Source organism: Leptopilina heterotoma, unplaced genomic scaffold (genome assembly GCF_015476425.1).
Source record: "Leptopilina heterotoma isolate Lh14 unplaced genomic scaffold, ASM1547642v1 Lhet_142, whole genome shotgun sequence".
NCBI classification, from domain to species: Eukaryota; Metazoa; Arthropoda; class Insecta; order Hymenoptera; family Figitidae; genus Leptopilina; species Leptopilina heterotoma.
In genome coordinates this window covers 925108-944360 of record NW_025110861.1, presented here as the reverse complement: position 1 = coordinate 944360, position 19253 = coordinate 925108, and the positions used below count along the sequence as shown (strand labels likewise).

Here is a 19253-nt window from a genome sequence, read left to right as displayed (position 1 = left end):
ACAAGGCAAATTTTCGCAGGTATATCGATTTAAGAGAAATCTTTCAAGTTTTTTTTGCAGGGGAAGTCTTCTGATATCAAAAAGCAGACAAATGGGGGAATATGACTAAATATATGAAATAAGAGAATAATTAAAATCGAAAAATTTCAGTGGCCAAGAAATACCAAAAAGCTGGTAAAAACTTCAAAAATCAAAGTCTATTAATTGAAAATGATTTTTTTCTTTTATTAGATATATAATGTTGGCTTTCATTTCCGGTACCGTTGAGTTGTGCACGCGTTTGGATAAAGGTCGGTGGATGGCGTAAAATGGTGCTTGAGTGAGAATAAGGGTCAATTTGGAAAAGCTTGGCTGATAGTAGAATTTTTGTGAATAGGGTAGTGAAAGGTAAGGATGAAAATATATAGATGAGGTTATTGTAATGGATGGCGATTAGTTGCAAGAAGGTTCTAAATAAATAATGGGGTGGGCGTTTGGGGACATAAAGTCACTGTGGACAAAAGCAACTGCAAACGGAAGCTCTGGCACTGGCGAATGTTTGAGAGGTTGAGAGAGATGAAAATAACTTTAAAGGTGTGTTATTTGTAAATAGATTGTAAGAATTATTTATGTTTGTTTATAAGTTTTGTAGGTGGATTCTCGAACCCTGTGGTGCGCAGGGAGAGTAGATGAATTATTAATAATTGTTAATATCGATTTTTTAATTTAAAAAAAATGTTTCTGGTAAAATCATTGAAAAAAAGAAGAAATATTGTCAAATGGAGGAAACACCATCTGCATTTGTTGTAAATTAGAAAGAAATATTTCAACATAGTATTTAAACCTGGATATAATCAAAAGTTGTTTACATGATGAAAATGTTGAAGAAAATAATCGAAGCTTATCAAACTTGTTTTGCACATAATGTTGGGGTGCGCGTCGGAATTTGAACGAGGTTTAGACCGATCAATAACTCGGCGGTATTAAAGCACGTTTAATATTGGCTAAATCCGAGAGCAAATAAAAGTCAATGACACTAATTTCTATCCAGATCAGATATTTAAATTAAACTCAATATCCAATCTTGTTTGTGATTATTGTGAATTAGACTATTTAATCTCTGTTTAAATCTACTTAAATCTTGTGAAGAATCGTTAAATACGGTGTAATCTTCTTGCGTATGTTTTAGAGACTGCAAGTGAGCAGTATGAAGGAGCCAATTATACTGTTACCTTAACTTTAAAATTTCAGAGATGAAGGGATAAAATTTGTTATTTTAAAAATCTGGTCATAATTTTAATGGTAATTTTGTCTAAAAGTGGAAAATTACGAAAGGTTGACTGGAAAAATATTTCTAAGATTTAGGGACATCCTAATTTCTGGATTCGCCTATAGAACGTCCGTAGGTTATCCTGAAATATGGAGTGAAAGAAAGGTAAAAATGAGTAGGGAATATATGTGGGTGAATAGAGTAAAATGGTGGCCTTGGCTACACTAAAATATGTTATTCACTCTTTTGAAAAATTGAAATTTTTATTATTAGTGACGTTTTAAAATGTAATATCCAGGAGGCAAAATCAACGTTTTTGACATATATGCATTTTTCACATATCATCGCTGTCAAAAAGCTGTCGATACCATCCGGAAGATTTGCGACGTGAATGAGAAAGGTGTCAGGTCGAAAACAATGCCGAAGAATACATAGTTGATTAATTTCTGTTTTTGAATCATTAAAAACCATATAGTAGGAACGAAACGTTACCAACTCATTCGCCAATCCCATATGTATATATTATATTTTATATAACAGGAGTATAATTTCCACGGTTTCTGATACGCGATTCACTGACTTCCAAGTGTTTATTGGTGGAAAGTTTGTTACCGTCCTAGACCGAGAAAGATACTTTGACGCCCTATGCGCAAGTGGACTAGCATCACAGTTACTTTAGATCTATGGTATGTTTGACTAATGTGTTTAGTGTTAACTCTGAATTGCACAATAGGTCTTGTGCTTTGCAACTATACATCGTTTATTGTCGCATTTCCCCTTGCATAAACATATTTTATACCCTTGCCCACTAGTCAAGGATTGCGAAGTGACAATTTCGCGTAAGGATGGTTCTACGTCTGGAACTTCAGCAGAAGATAAAAATTGTTGTCTACACACTATAAACTGATTCCCGCTGTAATGTTGTTTCAAACGTCCTTAACCTAACAAGTACTGGTCATTATTAACCGATAAAACGGTGGCGAGTAAATTTCGAGAGTCAGTTCTACCACAGTCCACATTAGGAAGGGGCACTTTAACTTCTAATCCTTCTTCGTATTGAAGATAGTTGATTGAGTCATCAGGAAGATTGGATGTTTTTATTCCTAATTTCATTTGCGAACCAAATAATGCTTCGTACGGACTTTTAATACCATCGTGCTAAGATAAATTTTTCATCCTTTGCACATATTTTAATTCTTCCGACCACTTGGTTGTTTTCTTCGTTTTCATCAAAATAGCAAGAATTTGTTGAACATCCTGGTTAGCCCGCTCTACAGAATCTAGGCTTTGTGAATGCCTTGATTTTCCGTGCACTAGTTTTATACCATCCGACAAATTTGTCAATTTGACTATCACCTTATTTACAAACTTCCATCCATTGTCACTGTGAAGTATAGAGGGTACACCGAAGATTGTAAAAATATCCATAAGGTTGCTTGCTTTTTCCAAAGCTGTTCTTGTTTTTAGAGGACGTAACATTACAAATTTTCTCAACTGATCCTGGTAATTTAGAATAAACGTATATTTGCCGTCTGCTTGTGTTTGAAGATCAATTAGATCAACTTGTCATCTTGAATAGACGATAAGATTTTTTGTAGAGGCACATGCGACGTACTTGTGAAGGTTTTGGTCAGCATAAGAACTTTAAAGGGTTTTTCAAAAGACCTTTACAGGGATTTTTAGATAGGACTCCGCAGATTGCGATAATTGAGGTTGTTCTTTGTTAAGTGCTGTTAATACTCAGATGGGTGACCAAGGCAAGACTCCTGCTATATCTCGGTATTTTTTGAAAGTTTCGAGAAACACTGGAACCCCCGAACTTTAGACTGCTCGGTACTGGTGTCTAAAGTTCGGAGTGGACACTTTGACGCCGAAAAGTATAAACACTCAGGGCTATACTACTGCTGCTTACCTGAAATCCTCTATTACTTTCCCTCAACCCCTCTCCCTGCCTCGCCCATACTTGATACTAATGCTCGGAAGTACAGTTCGGGAGTTTTAGTAGTGTATATTAAGCATATCCCGCATATGCTAATTTTGGTATTCTTGGTAAAAGCCAATTTTCATGGTAAGATCATCTTAGGTTAGACCTTTTCTTGAGGAAAAACTGCTCTGGTTCTACAATCTGTGATGAGCCGGTTTATATAGCCTACCGACTAGAGCTAGGCGGGGGGTCCAGGGACTAACTGGCTTTCGCCTGTTGGAGAGGCGACGCGTGCGTTATATCGTCTTGGGGGGTTGCCAGGACTGTAACAGCAATATTCGTGCCTGTTACTTCTAATAAATTTTAAACATTACATTAATTGTTTATGGTTATGGTCATTAGAAGCCGGTGCTGTAGAGTAAATCTGGCAGCTATGTTGAGCTGTCTGGCGCCTCTCTAATGATCTTCGACTTTTGAATAATCCTGTGGGCTCTTCTACTATGAATTCTAATGATTACCGTAATTAACTCTTCTCATAATTGATGAATTCCCGACTTAATTGGTAAAGTAAAAAACTTGAAACTTATAACAACTCAAAACACTTTTTAATAATGTTCAAGTTTCTATCGAAGCTATGTTTTTGGGAGCTTTGTACAACCTTCTTCAGAAACTACCCAGATTTTTTCGATACGATTATTTAAAAAGAGCCCTCCTATAGGGTCACTCACCTGCCTAATACAGGGACCAAGCACATGCGCCTAAATTAGTCAATAGAAAAAAACCGACCCAGAAGTAATCGTCACTAAGTTAACTAGTTGTGTACTGTCCCCAAGTGTCTTCTTCGCCTTGAGTTTAGGAAACGCCTTCAACTTAGTTACTCAACAAGTCACCACAGAATCAACTTCGCGTCTTCTTCGTGTCAGTCCAGGAATCGCTACCAAGTTAACTAGTTGCGTACTGCCCTCAAGTGTCTTCTTCGGGTTTTCAGCCCAGAAAACGCCCAAGTTATTTAGTCCAAAAGCTGCCACCGAATCAACTTCGCGTCTTCTTCGCGTCAGTCAAACAATCTTGACCAAGTTAACTAGCTGTGTACTGTCATCGAATTCGTTCTTCGACTCCAGTCCAGAAAATCTCTTCAAATACCAAGACTCTTTGAGAGTCTCTTCTTAGTCAAGTTCATTCAAGGAGATAATTTCTACTACGAGGTATGTTTCTATTTTTCTAAGGACTGTATCATTTCGACATCAACGTCGAATCAATAATTCGGTCACTCCTGGGCTGAAGGGTGTTTTTTCTCTATTACATCGATACTGGACTCCGAACCTTTCACTTTGGCTGGCCCGAAAACAATTTGAGGGAAATCTACTGCATTCTCTGTTTTCGCAAGACAAAGTCATTTATTCGACCTCACACTGAGGGAGATATCGCTTGTTGGGTCTACGATTCTATGACTATGAATAATTTTAAAAGGTAAGTAACTAATACTTTATGTTCTCATTTCAATTCTTGATTGATTCCACAAGTTCTAATTTTGTTTCAGTGTCCCTGAAGACTTCTGGATCTACTCTTTCCCTCTTATTCTAATTCTAATTGTAAAGAATTCAAACAAAAGCTTTAATAATTTAAGTTCAATATAACAGTTACTCTTTATTGAAACCTGTCCCATAATATTAATATTATTATCTTAATAGATAAAAGTTAATATCAGAATTTTGCGCCCTGTGAATAAATCAGGTGTGAATCACCGATGCCGCACAATTTAAATATATATATAATTTGGGATATATTTAGTTTCGTTCTGAGACATAACACTTATTTTATTCTTTGTAAAATTAAACACATATACTTTGAGAATATTATTATTAAAAAGTTTCATCTTCAATAGTTTCGAAAAAAATAAATTTTTGAAAAACTGTAATTTCCAGGTGTTCAGGCAAATTTTAACAAAATCCAACCGCTAGGTTTCCCGAAGCATGAAAGGGTTAATATATTCTACTCAAGTAGAACGTAATATTATGTAAAGTAATATTAAAATGTCTTTCTCAAGGTAATATTACTGCCGTGCAAAACTCAAATACCGTAACTTCCATCTAAGCAACTTTTCAAGAATACCGAAAATGGGATTTTGCATTTGGGTTACAACTAAAATTTCATCACATTGTGGGTAACAACTATTATTTCTGGGATAAATGGAACCATTATTTTTATTTTTTGACAAAAGTTTAATGATTTAAATTCGGTTTAAAATTAAAGTTACTGAATTTTTTAAGTAAACTTGTTCAAGGAGTACTTAAGGCATCACAAATTTTTGGCACTAATTGCTTATTAAATCTAATATTACAATATCAGTTAAGAATCACATTTGGATCAATTTTTTAAGGTTTTAATAATAACAAAATGAAATCAATTAAGATAAAATAAAGATATATTTAACAATTTAAATCTTTTAAAGAGTTATTCGAATGAACTTCATATCTTTTAAAATTATCTACGAATAGTTACAAGAAAATATATTCTTTAATGAGTTTCACAAATAAAAATACTTTAAAAATAACTTTTTCTTTTCTGTTTAGAATTAAATTTTTGAAAATTTCGAAAGCAATTTTCAAAATGAAATAGAGCGAAATAATTTTGATTGCAAGTAAAAGTTATTGATGGATTCTTATACACACTACCGACTATTAATCAGGAGGGTTTGTTCCGCAAGGTTTGGTTGAATATTAAACCACCATCAAAAGGGTTGAACCATTCACATCGTCTCCTGGGGGCCAAGCAGAATTTAAAGGGTCTTTCTGTCGTGTTTTCAAACCTATAAGCATCGTCGATTTTTTTTTCGCAAAAATATTGTATGCTACAGAATCAGAAGTGAAAACTCCATTATAAGACTTCCCTTTTCCACTTATCTTTTGACAAAAGAGTCGATGAGTTTATGCATAAAGCTCGTTTTTTACCATCGTTTTATCCTCGATTTTATCATTATTTAAACATCTATTGATTTCATCTTTACAATTTTAACTCTTTTAAATAATAGGTATGTACGAACCAATAGAAAGCATCAATTGGAATTTCGCGTTAAGAACATTTTTCTCCAAAACAAAATAAGTATAGGTATAGTATATATTGAAGTTGCTGCTTTTGAAAAAGTTTTTCATTTATTTTCAACAAAACGTTTTATTTATTTTCTGTCATGACACAATGTGACATGATATGAAAAGTTTATCTTTAGTTTAAATTCCAAATTTAAAGTGTATATTGAAAATTGTTACATTGGTGGTTATAAGTAGTTTTACTTTATGAGTATAATATTGGCTATTTTGCGAAGAATTGTTGAAAGAGGTTAGTCAATGGTTATTGCTAAAGATTATTTTTGAAAAAATTTCCTCTTTCATAGTTATGATTTTAAAAACAACAAAAATATTAATTTTTGAGATAAGTTAAAAAAGTAATTAAACTTTTGAATTTTTAATTGATGCGTATTTTTGTATTAATAACATTTTTAACATATTGTTTGACATTTCTGTTTAACTCTGTTATTAGTACAGAATTGAGGATAACCATCATTATGGCTGACGATAAAATACAATCATTGGGATTGGTTGTTCGTGCTCTTCGAAAACTTGCAGAAAATCATAAACCAACTCCAAAGCAAATTTTAAATTTTATGGCTCAAAATTATAATATACCGAAGGAAAGAATTAAAAGACAGGTAATTTTTACTTTATTATTAAAAGTTATTATACAGTGAAAAATAAATAAAATGGAAATGATATAAAAAACTAATTAAACAATAAAATTTTTTCTCAAATTGAAATGATGATTAACCTAAAAGTTATAATTCATTATGATAAACGATTAAATAATGCGCTTTAGTATGAAATTATTAATAATATTAAAATTTATTCTAATGTCAATTTGTCTAATTCGAATATAGGCTAATATTTAATATTCAATTACCTAATATTATTATAATTTGATTGAAATAAAAAGTAATTTGTTAAAATATATTAAATCTTTATTACTTTATTTTTATTTATTTATTAATTTTATTTGACAATAAAAATTAAATTGTGTATTTAAAGTCGACGTACATGTAAAGATAATTATTTCAAAACTTTACTTTAAAGCCTTTTCTCGAAATTAAAAAATAAATTTAGAAAAACTGTCAAGAAATTATATTTATATTTAATAAATAAATAAATAAATAGTTTCAGATTTATAAAATTTTTTAAAAATTCAACTTTAATAACATTCTTCAAAACAATTCAATTATTTTCATACATAAAATAAAATTCTTCACAGGAATTAAATTATTTTCAATATTTTATTTCAAATAAAATTTCTCGAAAGAATTTAATTATTTTCAAAAATTTTAATAAAATCCTAAGCAGAAAAATTATTATAAAATGTTATATTTATAAAACAGAAAGAATTTCACATACAAAATTGTGAAAAATAAATTAATTTATAAAATTTTTTTTGCAATAATATTACCACAAAACTTATTCTCTAAATTAAAATTAGTAAATACTTTAATTAATTAGAAACTTTTGTATTCTTTTGTTTTTTTTTTCTTTAAAAAAAATTTGTTTTGACAAATCGAAAATATGCAGGTATTTTTTCATGATTCATAATAAAATAATAGTATTAGAAATTTGAAAATTTAAAAAAAAATGATAATTAAAAAATGAAAAATTTACCCATTTTGTTTATTATATGCTTTTTTTATAACAAATTTCGTTTGACTGATCCAAATTATGCAAATTTTTCTCTTCTTTATTTATAAAAAATTATTATTAAGAAATAGTAAATAAATACCCAATTTATGCATAATTTTTATTTCTCAATAACAATATTGTTCACAAACTCATTCTTTTATTTTGGGAAAAGAAAAACATTACATATTCCTGTTTCTTAATATTTTTTGTAGAAAATTTTCAATTTTCATAAGGGAATAATAATTTACATTATTTCAATTTTTTAATTACAATATTGTTTTAATAAAATTCAAAGTTTAAAAAAAATAAATAAAACAAATGTTTATAAATTCTATTTGTCAATTAGAAATTTTCATTTTTGATGAAAATTTTTGAATTTTTAGAAAATAAAGGAAGAAATAATACTAAAAAAATGTTCCGTTACATTTTTACGAATTTCTTTAATTTAATTATTTTTGACAATAATTAAATGTTTGTGTACAATTTTATTAAATTTTTTTTTAAATAATTGAATTTTTTCTCGAAAAATTTTATTAAAATAGTAGATATTGAAAATAATTGAAATTAGGACAAGAATTTTATTGTCATTTTTGAAAATAATATTGAACTTTGGGGAAAAATTTTGTTATTTAAAAAGAGAATTTTTTTTTTTAAATTTTAAACATAATTGAATTTTATGAGATGAATTTTATTACATTTGAAAATAATTGAATTTCTGCAATAAATTATTTGCAATTTCTCCAAAATTGAATTATTTTATAGTGCTTTCAACAAAAATTTGAATAAAAAAATTTTTTTTTTAAATTTGAAATTCTAAAAACAAATGATTTATTTTTTAACAGTTGGGCTCAATATTGAAACGATGTAAAGAATTTGGAATTTTGAAGAGGACGTTTGGACATAAAACACCTGTAATCGATAAACCGGCTTGTTGTGACTGTAAAGATTGCGTTGGAAATTGTGGATATTGCAGCAAGAAGGATAAAGGTGCAATGTCTCGTGGCAAAGATAAAAGAAAAATGTGTAAAGGATCAAGGCGAAAAACAATGAAACGTCAATCATGCAAAACAAAATCACGGAAGTCAAAGGGTTCGAGAAGAAGTTGTTGAATGAGGAAAATAATGAAACTGTCTAATCATTAAAATTCCCTACTGTGTATTGTAAATCACATCATTGACGCATATCTCGCATAATATGTAAAAAAAAAATAATACTCTTTGCAAAATTTTGTCAATTAGTGAATCTGTTTTACATTTAAAACGAATAAATCTAAAAATTCAATTAATTTTATAAATAATAAATGGAATTCGGAGAAGTTTCAAGAATAAATTGTGTGCGTAAATATTTGTGAATAAATTTCCTTTAGGTTCGTCAGAAAACCCTCGAGATTCAATTTTGCATCTTGTTTGCATTAGAGTTTGAATAGGGAAGTGTTGACATTTGAATTTATGTATAGTGAAAAATCGATTGGAAGCTAGGCGGCTGAAAAACTTACCGAGACTATAACGCCAGAGATCTTTCAGTGGAAGATTACCATTTCGACCACCTAGAAGATAAACGTGACCTCCAAGGAGGGTTGCACTATGTTTACTTCGAGATGGTGGTGCAGGTCCATTTTCCACACCGGCTGCTGTAACCGAGCTCCACATTTTTTATCTGTAACATAAAATGTAAATTTTATGTTTTTAATGCCAATTTATTTGGACCCTATACGTTTAAAAAAGTTGAAATCATTAACCCCAGACTCTCTGTCATAGAATTTTTTTTGTTTAGTTCAATAATTTTCTGTAAATGTTCAACATAGTGTGTCCGCTATTATAAATTTATAAATTATTAATTCAATATTTTTGGAAGCCATAAAATTATATAAATAAAAGATGTTTTGATTTATAAATTATTATAATTATTTGGTAAATTAAACAATTTTATATTTTCAAGAATAAACATCAATTTTTGAATAATTAAAGATTTAAAAATTTGAAGAATTCACTTATTAAGTACATAATATTAAATATTCTTGTTTAATATTATTCAAGAATTTTAATTAAATTTTCCGCAAGAATTTCCTTATTCTCATAAAATAATAAAATTCTTGAGAGAAATTTAATTATTTTCAATACTATTTTAATAATCTTTCTCAAAAGAATAAATTACTTTTAAAAATATTAATTATAAATTCGATTATTTTCAAAAAAATTTTGATAAAATTCTTTTTAAAAAATCACTACTTTTCAACAATTTTTAATAGAATTCCTTCAAAAAACTGAATTATTTTTAAAAATTCAGAAAAAAATCTTCGAAACAATTCAATTATATTTATGAATTGTGAAATCCTCCACAAAAATTTAATTATTTTTATAAATAAGAAAATTCTTCGCAAGAATTAAAATATTTTCATAAATAATACAATTCTACAATAAGGAATCCAATTATTATTCATAAAAATAATAAAATTCTACAAAGGAATTCAATTATTTTCATAAAAAATAAAATGTTTCGAAGAAATTCAATTATTTTCAATAGAATTTTCATAAAAATGTCTCGAAAGAATAAATTACTTTTAAAAATATTAATTAAATTCGATTCTTTTCAACAATTTTGATAAAATTCTTTTTAAAAAATCACTACTTTTCAACAATTTTTAATAAAATTCCTTCAAAAAATTGAATTATTTTCAAAAATTCAGAAAAAAATCTTCGAAACAATTCAATTATATTTATGAATTGTGAAATCCTCCACAAAAATTTAATTATTTTTATAAATATAAGAAAATTCTTCGCAAGAATTAAAATATTTTCATAAATAATACAATTCTACAATAAGGAATCCAATTATTATTATTCATAAAAATAATAAAATTCTACAAAGTAATTCAATTATTTTCAATAAAATTTTCATAAAAATTTCTCGAAAGAATAAATTACTTTTAAAAATATTAATTAAATTCGATTATTTTCAACAATTTTGATAAAATTCTTTTTAAAAATCATTATTTTCAACAATTTTTAATAAAATCCCTTCAAAAAATTCAATTATTTTCAAAAATTCAGAAAAAATTCTACGATACAATTTAATTATTTTTATGAATTGTAAAATTCTCCACAAGAATTTAATTATTTTCATAAATAAGAAGATTCTTCGCAAGAATTCAATTATTTTCAGAAATATTAAAATTCTATAAAAGAATTCAATTATTTTCATAAATAATAAAATTCTACAAAGGAATTCAATTATTTTCATAAAAAATAAAATGTTTTGGAGGAATTTCTCGAAAGAATACAATTATTTTTAAAAATATTATTTAAATTCAATTGTTTTCGGCTTCCGTTTCCGGTACCGTTTCGGTGTACACGCGTTTGGAAAGAGTTAAGAGTTTTTTTGAGAAATATAAAGGTTTTAAAAAAGGGTGGGTAGTGTAGAGTGCTGAGTGTGTAGTGTAATTTGCGGTAGTGTAAAGGAAAGGTATGTTGGTATAGAGTAGTGAATGTGTCAGTGATAAAAAGGTAAAAAAGAGAAGTGTGTTTTGTGAGGTTAGGTGGCTTGAAGTGAGAGAGAGGAGGGAGAGACAGTGGAAAAATTTTGAGCATTTGAGTGATAAGGTAGATTTCTGGAATGGCTGAGTTTGACTCAAGTAGTGTTAGCGAGAATGAGAAAAAGGCGCGGGTATTTGAAAGGGGAATAGGAAAGAATGGAAAAAAGATGACGTGTGAGGATTGCATGGATTTGTTAGAATTAGTATGGATGATGAAGGACGCGATGGATGAAGGATCGAAGAGAGTAAGGGAAAATTTGATGGATATATGTGAGGATGGGGAATCAAGGGACAAAGAGATAGTGGAAATTGAAGAGAGGTTGGAGAAATTGCAGGAAATGTGGAATGAATGGGATAGTAAGTGGAAAAAGGATAAGGAAAGCATGTGGAGAAGAATGAATGGATTAGAAAAATTTATAAAGGAAGTGAATGAGGGGACTGAGAAAGTTGAGGGAAGTGAATATGAGAGGTTAAAGTGGAAAATGGGAGATTTGTCAAGACGAGTGGATGTAGTAGAAAATGAAAAAAGGAAAAAAAATGTAGTGATCAGAGGTATGAAAGTAGGTGTGTTGGAGGGTAAAAGAGCAGTGGAAAAAGTGTTGGCGTGGGTGGGGGTTAATGTCACAGTGAAAATGGTACAAGCGATAGGAAGGGGTGAATATGGGGTTCCAAAGTTATGGTTGGTGGAGTTGGGTAGTGAGGAAGAGAAAATGGATGTAATGAGGGTGAAAGGAAGACTGAAAGGAAGTGTAATAAGAATAGATGAGGATAGATGTTGGAGAGAGAGAAGAATGCTATGGCTATTGAGAGAAAGAGCGTGGACGGAGAGAGTGAAAGGAAAACAGGTAAGAATGGGAAAGGATTGGATTTGGGTGGATGGGGTAAAGTATGTTGTGGGGGAGGATATGGGTGGAGTGATGGAAGTGTGTAAAGTGTGATAGACAGGTATAGGCTGAGAATGAGGTGAGAAGATTTTGCTTGGATGGATGGATGGATAAAAGTGGAGGACTGGAGCGTGTAAGGGAAGTGAGAAAGCAGGTTTTTGAAAAAAGGGTGGGCGAATTGGGTTGAAGCCAGCATGGGCATAGAAGGAACTGGAAACGGAAGCCCGGCACTGGCGATAGGCTAAGAGCGTAAGGTAGAGAGCGTGGAGAGAGTTGCGTTTTTAGGTTAAGTTGTATGAAGAGAATGTTTAGTTGTAAGGATTTTTGTAAATATAGGTTAAGATTGTTATGTATGTACTTGGGAGTCTCGAACCCTACCTATTGTAGGGAGAGTAAATAAACTATATAATTCAATTGTTTTCAAGATTTTCAATATAAAAATTCAATTATTTACAACAATTCTGATAAAAAATTCTACGAAACAATTCAATTATTTTTGAAAATTGTATAATTCTTGGCAAGAATTCAATTATTTTTGTAAATAATAAAATTATTCTGAGAAATTCAATTATTTTTATAAATTGTATAATTCATGTCAGTCAAGTATTCAATTATTTTTGTAAATAACAAAATTCTTCTAAGAAATTCAATTATTTTCAATTTACAATTTAAAAAATTTCTCGATAGCATACAATTATTTTTAAAAACTATTATTTAAATTCAATTATTTTCAAGAGGTTTAATAAAAATTCAATTATTTACAACAATTCTGATAAAAAATTCTACCTAACAATTCAATTATTTTTATAAATTGTATAATTCATGTCAAGAATTCAATTATTTTTGTAAATAATAAAATTCTTCTGAGAAATTCAATTATTTTCAATACAATTTTAATAAAATTTCTAGGAATGAATTCTAGGAATAAATTAATTTTTTTTAAAAATATTATTTAAATTCAATTATTTTCAAGAGTTTTAATAAAAATTAAATTATTTACAACAATTCTGATAAAAAATTCTACCCAACAATTAAATTACTTTTATAAATTGTATAATTCTTAGAAAGGATTCAATTATTTTTTTAATTAAATAATATATAAAATTCTTTTGAGAAATTCAATTATTTTCAATACAATTTTCAGAAAATTTCTAAGAATAAATTCAATTACATTCAAGATAATTTTAATTAAATTTCTCTAGGATGTTCAATTATTTTTAAAAATTGTAATACAATTTTTCTAAACAATTCAAATATTCTCAAAAGGTTTTAATAAATTTTTTTTTTTAATTTCAATTATTTTCAAAAATTTCAATTAAAATTACCTTAAAAAATTACATTTATTTTTACGAAATCTAATGAAATTCTTTTTAAAAAATGTATAATTATTTACAAAAAGTCTAATAAAATTAAATTTCTATAAATAATTTTAATATAATTTAATAAAATAATCGTTGATTAAAAATCAGGCGAATCTTACGTCAGAATTTCAAAATTCAAAATGGCCGATCCAATATGGCGGTCGATTTTTAAAAAATCGTCTGATTTTAATGAAATTTGTTACTCAGGGGTTGCTGATCACTAATTTGACGTGACATCATTTATGAACGCTCCCGAAGAGAAGCAAATTAGAGAAAGTTTGTTTAGAAATAATTTGACATAATATCGCGATGAGATTGCGATGCAAAAGTTGAGCATATATATACATTTCAAAATTTGTGTTGATAATCAACAAAAATCAATCGAAAATCATATATATACGATGGGGAGCTGACTAAACTGCTTCATTTAAGCCTTGAGATAACAATGAGGAAGCTGTTAGATAATAGAAAAGTAACATCACAAATATTCTTAAAGACAGTTTTTTAGATCAAATCGTTTACGCTTTTTTATTTAAAAAAATAACATTTATGTCCAAGGAGATAAAAAATCTTCAATTTTCGTGCAACCAGGAACTATCTGAGGTATAGCTAATAATTATTTCGTTTCTGGTTGCACGAAAATTGAAGATGTTTTATCACCTTAGACATAAATGTTATTTTTTTAATTAAAAAATTGTAAACGATTTGATCTAAAAAATTGTCTTTATAAGAACATTTATTTATTTGTGATGTTACTTTTCTATTATCTATAACAGTTTCCTCATTGTTATCTCAAGGCTTAAAATGAAGCAGTTTAGTCAGCTCCCCATCGTATATATATATATGATTTTCGATTGAGTTTGTCGATATTCATCGGCCATTGTTGACACTGCTTGATTGCGAACGTTGACCTAACAGATACACATGGAATGAAATGGAAGGATTTCTAGCTTTAATAAATTGGGAAATTCACATATACGAAACAATTTTCATGAAATCGATAGAAACGCGTCCGGCATTAATAAAAGAAGCTTCTGGTGTAGGTTTTCTATATTGATCGCCTCATCCGAAAAGTGGATGTGACGACTAAACAGAGACTGACTCTAATATATGGAAATCTTGCAAATCCCATGTCGAGACAAATAGTTGTTATAATTGTATCGATAAGATAGTAGGCGCCCTAGTATATAGTCTCAAGGAAGTTATGAACAATTTAACGATCTTTCTTCAGTGGTAAAAAGTATCCTATACGATGTTTCCTTTTATTTTCTTTATGAATTATGCATAAGAAATTTTTTTCTCAAACAAGCTCTCACATGTTTTTTCTAATTTCTATTGCAAACTTTACACACTTAGAATACGGTTTCTTAAAATTAGCTAAATGGGAGATTCCCATTGCGGGAGTCGAAAAAAAACGATTTTTTCTAATGCCTTTTTTTTGAAAGCTGTAGATAGATTATATAGTTTTACATAATTTAACATTTTAAATCGACGTTTTCCAATCAAGGAACCCTAGTAGAAATTTGTCATAGTATCTTTAAGGGCACTGGACAGTTCCACTGGAAAATTTCGAGGCACTTTACAGTTAAACTGGCTAAAAACTATAAAGTGATGTCACGCTAATTTCTTCAAGTTATTGTCCAGTCAAATTTTACAGTTTCTGATCATCAGTCCTGTAGAAAAACTATACAAAATAATTCACTTGGAAATGTCAAAACTTTCTTTATATTGACGTTACGTATTAAACACGTACAAATTTGAAAATATAACGTTAAATTTTTTTGTCAACAAATTAAATAAATTAAAATTTTACGAAACTATATTTTTACTGTTGGTGTATCTATTGTTCCGTATAATAAATGATTTATAATAAATTATCTGTAAAATTATTTTTAAATAACTACATAATTAAAAAAAAATATAAAAATTACTGATTCTTGAACACATGTCATTTTTTTACATTAAACAACATTCACTTTTTCCTTTAATTAAGCACAACACTGAAATAAATATTATTATTTTATCACACTACAAACTTATAAGTAAACCCTAATATGAAGAATTAATTCAGTTCAAACGAAAAATATCTAGCGGTTTCGGGGAGCGAACTCGGGTCACACTGGGACGAAATACCTAAACGCACGCTTTACGCATCACGGCCGTTCTAGTCGATGGACGATTCCGGAAAAATAAGAACCATACTCTACCGGCAGGTAAAGCAGTTCCCTTTTTCATCTTTTCTAGCTCAACTGGCGAATTACTGGACAGCTACTGCATAACACTCTAAAGTTGAACTTATTGATTATTACTGTATAGAAGTTCTGTCTGTCCAGTTATTCTCATGGTACTGTCTAGGCGTTCCGTGAAATTATGTTTCAAAGTTTGTCGTGGCGTTAGCGCTACCGTCAGTCCAGCAACTGAACAGTGTTGTGTAGACATTTTCCATAAATACATCAGAGTATACACTGAAAGAAATAATTCGCGGGTGTAACTAGAATTATGTCTATTTTTTCCGTAAGGAATTAGTAATAAATTGTTACTGTCTACTGTCATTAATTATAGACAGTTCTGTTATTCAGATCGGAGAGCTATACATATGTCAACGTCAATTCATCAATGTAAAACATAACCTCACTTTATTGGACCAATTCTAACTTTTTGTATGTAACAGGTTTGTTAAATTAATATTTATACATATAATAAGAGTATATAATCTTGAAAAGAAATTGTCTTCTGAATTTAAAAAATTAGTTATTTTAATTAACTCAATTAATTGAAGCGAATTTTAAAAAAATTTTTTTTTTCTAAAGGAATTTTCATTAAAAATAAATTTTGATTGAAAAGAAATTTTTATTATTAAATCAAAATTTTAATATTAAATAATTTAAAAAATTTGTTATTTAGTTGTCAACAGTAAAATAAAAGAACAAAATTAAAATTATAAAAACTATAAACTGTAAAACCAAAAGATTTATTTTATAGAAAATATTTCGAAAATGTCAATACACAACTGTTTAGTTACTGAAACTGGCGGTAGCGCTAACGCCACGACAAACTTTGGAACATCATTTCTCGGAACGCCTCGACAGTGCCATGAAAATAACTGTACAGGACTTCTATGCAGTAATAATCAAGTTCAACTTTATATTTTCTTTAACAGTGTTATGCAGTAGCTGTCTAGTAATTCGCCAGTTAAGCTAGATTAAACTTCCATGACTAAAACTGTACAGTAACTTGAATAAATCTAGTCATGCCACGACAAATTTCTACTAGGGTAATGGACATACAGGGGTTTTTGGGGTCGCTGATTATGATTCTGAAGTCAGATTTCAAAAATTCCAAATGGCGGATAAAAATTTAAAAAATGTTTGTTAAAAACGCCCAAATAACAAGTTCTAGAAATATGCCCATATTGGAGCCTCTATAGTGGTTTTTCCAAAAGCCGGTTGTCATAGTAAGCTTGCAGCAATCATTTCTTGCAATTCTGTGGCAATTTTTCACGCCAAGTTAGTAGGAACCTTTTATGAAAAGCTTACAACATGAAATTTTATATCAACACACTAGTAGTAATGTAAGAAATAACTTAGAGGCGCCATACGAAAATGAACACTAAAGTGCACTTAGAAATAAAATTATGATTGATAATCAATATGAAATTTGACATGAAAAGTGAAAGTAAGCGAAAGCTGCTTTTTAAGCGAATTTCGGGTGAAGGGAAATTGCGCGGCGTATATAGAAAGCTTATCTACAAAGCATTTTACTTTTTTTCGCACCCTATACTTGTACTCTCTGTAGCCAAGGAGGCTTTCAACGAAACATAGCCTGTAAATAAAACGAGTTAGGAAGTGGATTGTCATAGCGTGCGAGAGGACAATTGCACATGTACTGCACATATTCCTGTAGAGGGCTTTTGCTTGTGTAGGTGAGTATTTTTGTTCATTCATGTTTGCTAAAAGCAAAGGGTGCCTTGTGTCAAAGCTTGTATGTTCGCTTATGATGAAGTAAATTTACCCGATACAGTAAGTGCATTATTCTTGTTACAAAAGGAATATTTTCCTTTACCCTATATTCACTAATAAATTTTTGTATTTCTTATAAGCTATCTATATATGATATTGATTTTAGTTCATCAATCAATTTCAATCAACTTCCGATGATTTCAATTACATATTGTCATTCTTCATATTCCCTGTATTTTGTTTCATATTATTTTGGTAAAATGTGTAAAAAAATTAAAGAACTTTTGACTGAAAGCATTTAAAAAAATGAAACCATTTGGAAGTTGTTGTTCAAGCCCTTCTAATGTGTTAGACAAACATTCCAATAATATATAAAATTACATCATTTTATAATGGTTATAAATTTTTTAATCACTTATGAATTCAGCTCCCTATGTTACGTTATAAAATTTTAGTATGATGAGAATCATTCTTTTAATTAATATTATTAGTTTTATTTTTAATTGATGTTTTACATTTCATACATACGACCTACAAATTTTTATTTATACATTGTAGAGCAGTCGTTCTTCTCTATTTTATATAAATGTATTCTACAAAGTCTATAATTTTATAAAGTTAATACTTAATGATTTTTAAATAAAGCAAGAAATTTATTTTCTCAGGTCACTTTTTCAGCAATGAAAAAGCTTTTTCAGTTGAGAATAGGAAACAAGTTACTTTTTCCTTGAAATAATTAACCCAAAATTGAACCTTAAAATCATTGGTTCTAAATGAAAAAGTTATAGCAGACTTATAGCATATTTGCTTTTAGGCACTATGTAATAGTTATTTACTCTATCATGGAGTTTGATCAACTGGTTATAAAATTGTAAATAGCCCTTTATTTGTAGTATCCCTTGTTTATAACTGTGAATTAATGGAATAACCATCTACAAAAAGTGTTTGCACAAATACAAATACTTTATTAAATGTACAATTTTTAAATACATTCTAAAAATCATTTTATATTACAATTTAAAATTAGATTCAATTTTTCATTTAAAAATTAGTATTTCTAGTGGAAGTACATGGTAAAAGCTTTCCTAATATACAGCATAGCATAATCCTTGAGCTTGAATGTGTGATCTTGTAGACTGTAAAAGGAGCAACGCTACATATAATCCAGTGTCATTTCTGGAAGGCAAAATGTGAGAGAAATGAATGAGAAAAAAAATAAATGAGAAAAGAGGACAAGTATTTGAAAAGGAAGAGCAAGGACTTTTGTGGTGGGGAGTATGGCAGTTGGAAAATAAAGATACAAGACTTGGAGAGGCAGGCACCCTTTGATAGTTGGCATCCCTTGTGACTCGAGAGAAAATCCCCTTACGTAACTGGGTGCCCCCGAAATGACTAAAGAGATGAAATACTAGCCCCATGCATCCTTTATGGTGAAGATATCCCAAGGCACGCCTGTCCCCTAGAATATAAAGCTCTCGGTCGATAACGCTCCACTTTCCCAGAAGGGCAAAGAAAAGTGCTTTCATCGCGCAAGATTCGAGCATCTTATCATCCGTCAAAAATATATCTCAAAACATAAAGAATATATCATTCCTTCTGTTAAACATACACTCGTATATCTATATAATA

The 19253-nt window shown here is 29.2% G+C and overlaps 2 protein-coding genes across 11 annotated transcripts in view; one reads left to right on the top strand and one right to left on the bottom strand.

Moving 5' to 3' along the window:
* The window catches only part of LOC122498168 (host cell factor 2-like), a 71038-nt gene that overhangs the window by 15671 nt on the left and 36114 nt on the right, over positions 1 to 19253 (bottom strand). For all 8 annotated transcript variants that reach the window (XM_043605786.1, XM_043605790.1, XM_043605783.1 and 5 more), the window contains one exon: positions 9384 to 9544. In XM_043605786.1, coding sequence (XP_043461721.1) covers positions 9384 to 9537 — 154 coding nt within the window. In that variant the 5' untranslated portion in view covers positions 9538 to 9544. The remainder of the gene's footprint in view (positions 1 to 9383; positions 9545 to 19253) is intronic.
* LOC122498170 lies at positions 334 to 9377 on the top strand. Of its 3 annotated transcripts, none has more exons than XM_043605794.1 (3): positions 334 to 387; positions 6711 to 6879; positions 8731 to 9377. In XM_043605794.1, exons 2-3 carry the CDS (start codon positions 6736 to 6738, stop codon positions 8995 to 8997), a joined length of 411 nt encoding a protein of 136 aa, XP_043461729.1. In that variant the 5' UTR covers positions 334 to 387; positions 6711 to 6735; the 3' UTR covers positions 8998 to 9377. The 3 variants fall into 3 exon arrangements, with proteins under 3 accessions (XP_043461729.1, XP_043461728.1, XP_043461727.1); XM_043605793.1 differs by lacking the exon at positions 334 to 387 and adding an exon at positions 6370 to 6509; XM_043605792.1 differs by lacking the exon at positions 334 to 387 and adding an exon at positions 6370 to 6615.